Genomic DNA, 1184 nt, shown 5'->3' with positions numbered 1-1184 from the left:
CTGCCCTCGTCCCCTCGGGCTGGGGAGGGCTGTAAGCCTCTGCTGTGCCCTTCTCCCAGCCCGATGTGGACGTGGTAAGACCAGGATGAGAGGTTTTCCTTTTAGAAGGGGTTAAACTTGAACCACTTAGGAGAGTCCCTCGTTTGGGGTCAGACTGCGGCTGTCCTGGTTTGGCCTGCGAATGTCCCTCTCTCCCACTTTGGGAATTATGCTCTGGGCAGCCAAGAGGTTTTCCCGCACTGGAGCAAAGAGGGTTTGAAACGCTCCCGAGCTCAGATGCGCCACCTGGCTCAGAGAAGCTGACCCCCAGGAGGTTCTAGGAGAAGGTCAAGATGGAAACACTCAGATGTGGACTTTTATAGCTCCTGGTACTGAATTACAGGGACTGGACCTCGCAGGCAGGTCCAGACACCAGCCAAATGTGAGGAGAGAGGCAGCAGAGCTGGGAGGAACCGTCCGAGCACACGTGGAGTCCCAAGGGGGAACATACCTGACCCCAGCAGTGGGGACTCCACACTGAGGCTGGGCAGATTCCCCGTGTGGCTGAAGGACCGTGAAGAGTTGCCGATGCTGGAGCTGACAAGGGAGCCCCCAGAGAAGGGTGACGAGGAAGTCGACGTGGACCCAGCCAGCTGGGCACCCAAAATCTCTTTGCTTTTGCCCCCTTTTGGCCTGCCAGGCCCATGCTTGTTCTTCTTGCTACCCTTGTGCTTCTTTTCCTTCAGGACCTCTCCCTCCTCGGCGCTGAGGGACGGCATGCGCTTGTGGCTGCTGCTGCTGCTGCTGCTGGTCCCACTGGTCCCCACCGAGGGGCCGCTGACGGGGTTCGATGCCTTATAGTCCACAGGGGAAGCATCACGGCCTCGCTGCTGGCTCACGGCAGAGGTGGAGAAGCGCATGATGGACCCAAAGCCTGAGAAGATCACCTTCTGCTCAAAGATGTCCCCCTTCTGGCCTTCATACAGAGGGGAGCAGTGGGAAGAGGAGGAGGAAGAGACAGGCTTCCGGTACTTCTCGTCGTCCTGCTCAAGCTTAGGGAAGGTCACAAAGTCCTGGGAGCACTGCAAGCTGCTGCAGGAGGAACCTGGGGGAGCAGAGGGGAAGTGGGTATCAGGAGGGCTCACGGTGGCAGGAACTCAGCCCACAGGGCAACAGGAGCGCGGTCACAACACAGGTCCTCTGGC

General features: G+C 59.1%; 1 protein-coding gene across 1 annotated transcript in view; it reads right to left on the bottom strand.

Moving 5' to 3' along the window:
* LOC104500952 (protein AF-17-like) overlaps positions 1 to 1184 on the bottom strand; it is a gene marked incomplete at its 3' end in the record, with an annotated part of 15533 nt that overhangs the window by 2519 nt on the left and 11830 nt on the right. The window contains exon 7 of the mRNA XM_010144681.1: positions 491 to 1084. Within this exon, the coding sequence (XP_010142983.1) occupies positions 491 to 1084 (594 nt within the window). The remainder of the gene's footprint in view (positions 1 to 490; positions 1085 to 1184) is intronic.

This window comes from Buceros rhinoceros, unplaced genomic scaffold, assembly GCF_000710305.1.
Source record: "Buceros rhinoceros silvestris isolate BGI_N320 unplaced genomic scaffold, ASM71030v1 scaffold27911, whole genome shotgun sequence".
Lineage (NCBI taxonomy): Eukaryota > Metazoa > Chordata > Aves > Bucerotiformes > Bucerotidae > Buceros > Buceros rhinoceros.
The sequence above is the reverse complement of the archived record's forward strand: the minus strand, read 5'-3'. Positions and strand labels throughout refer to the sequence as shown.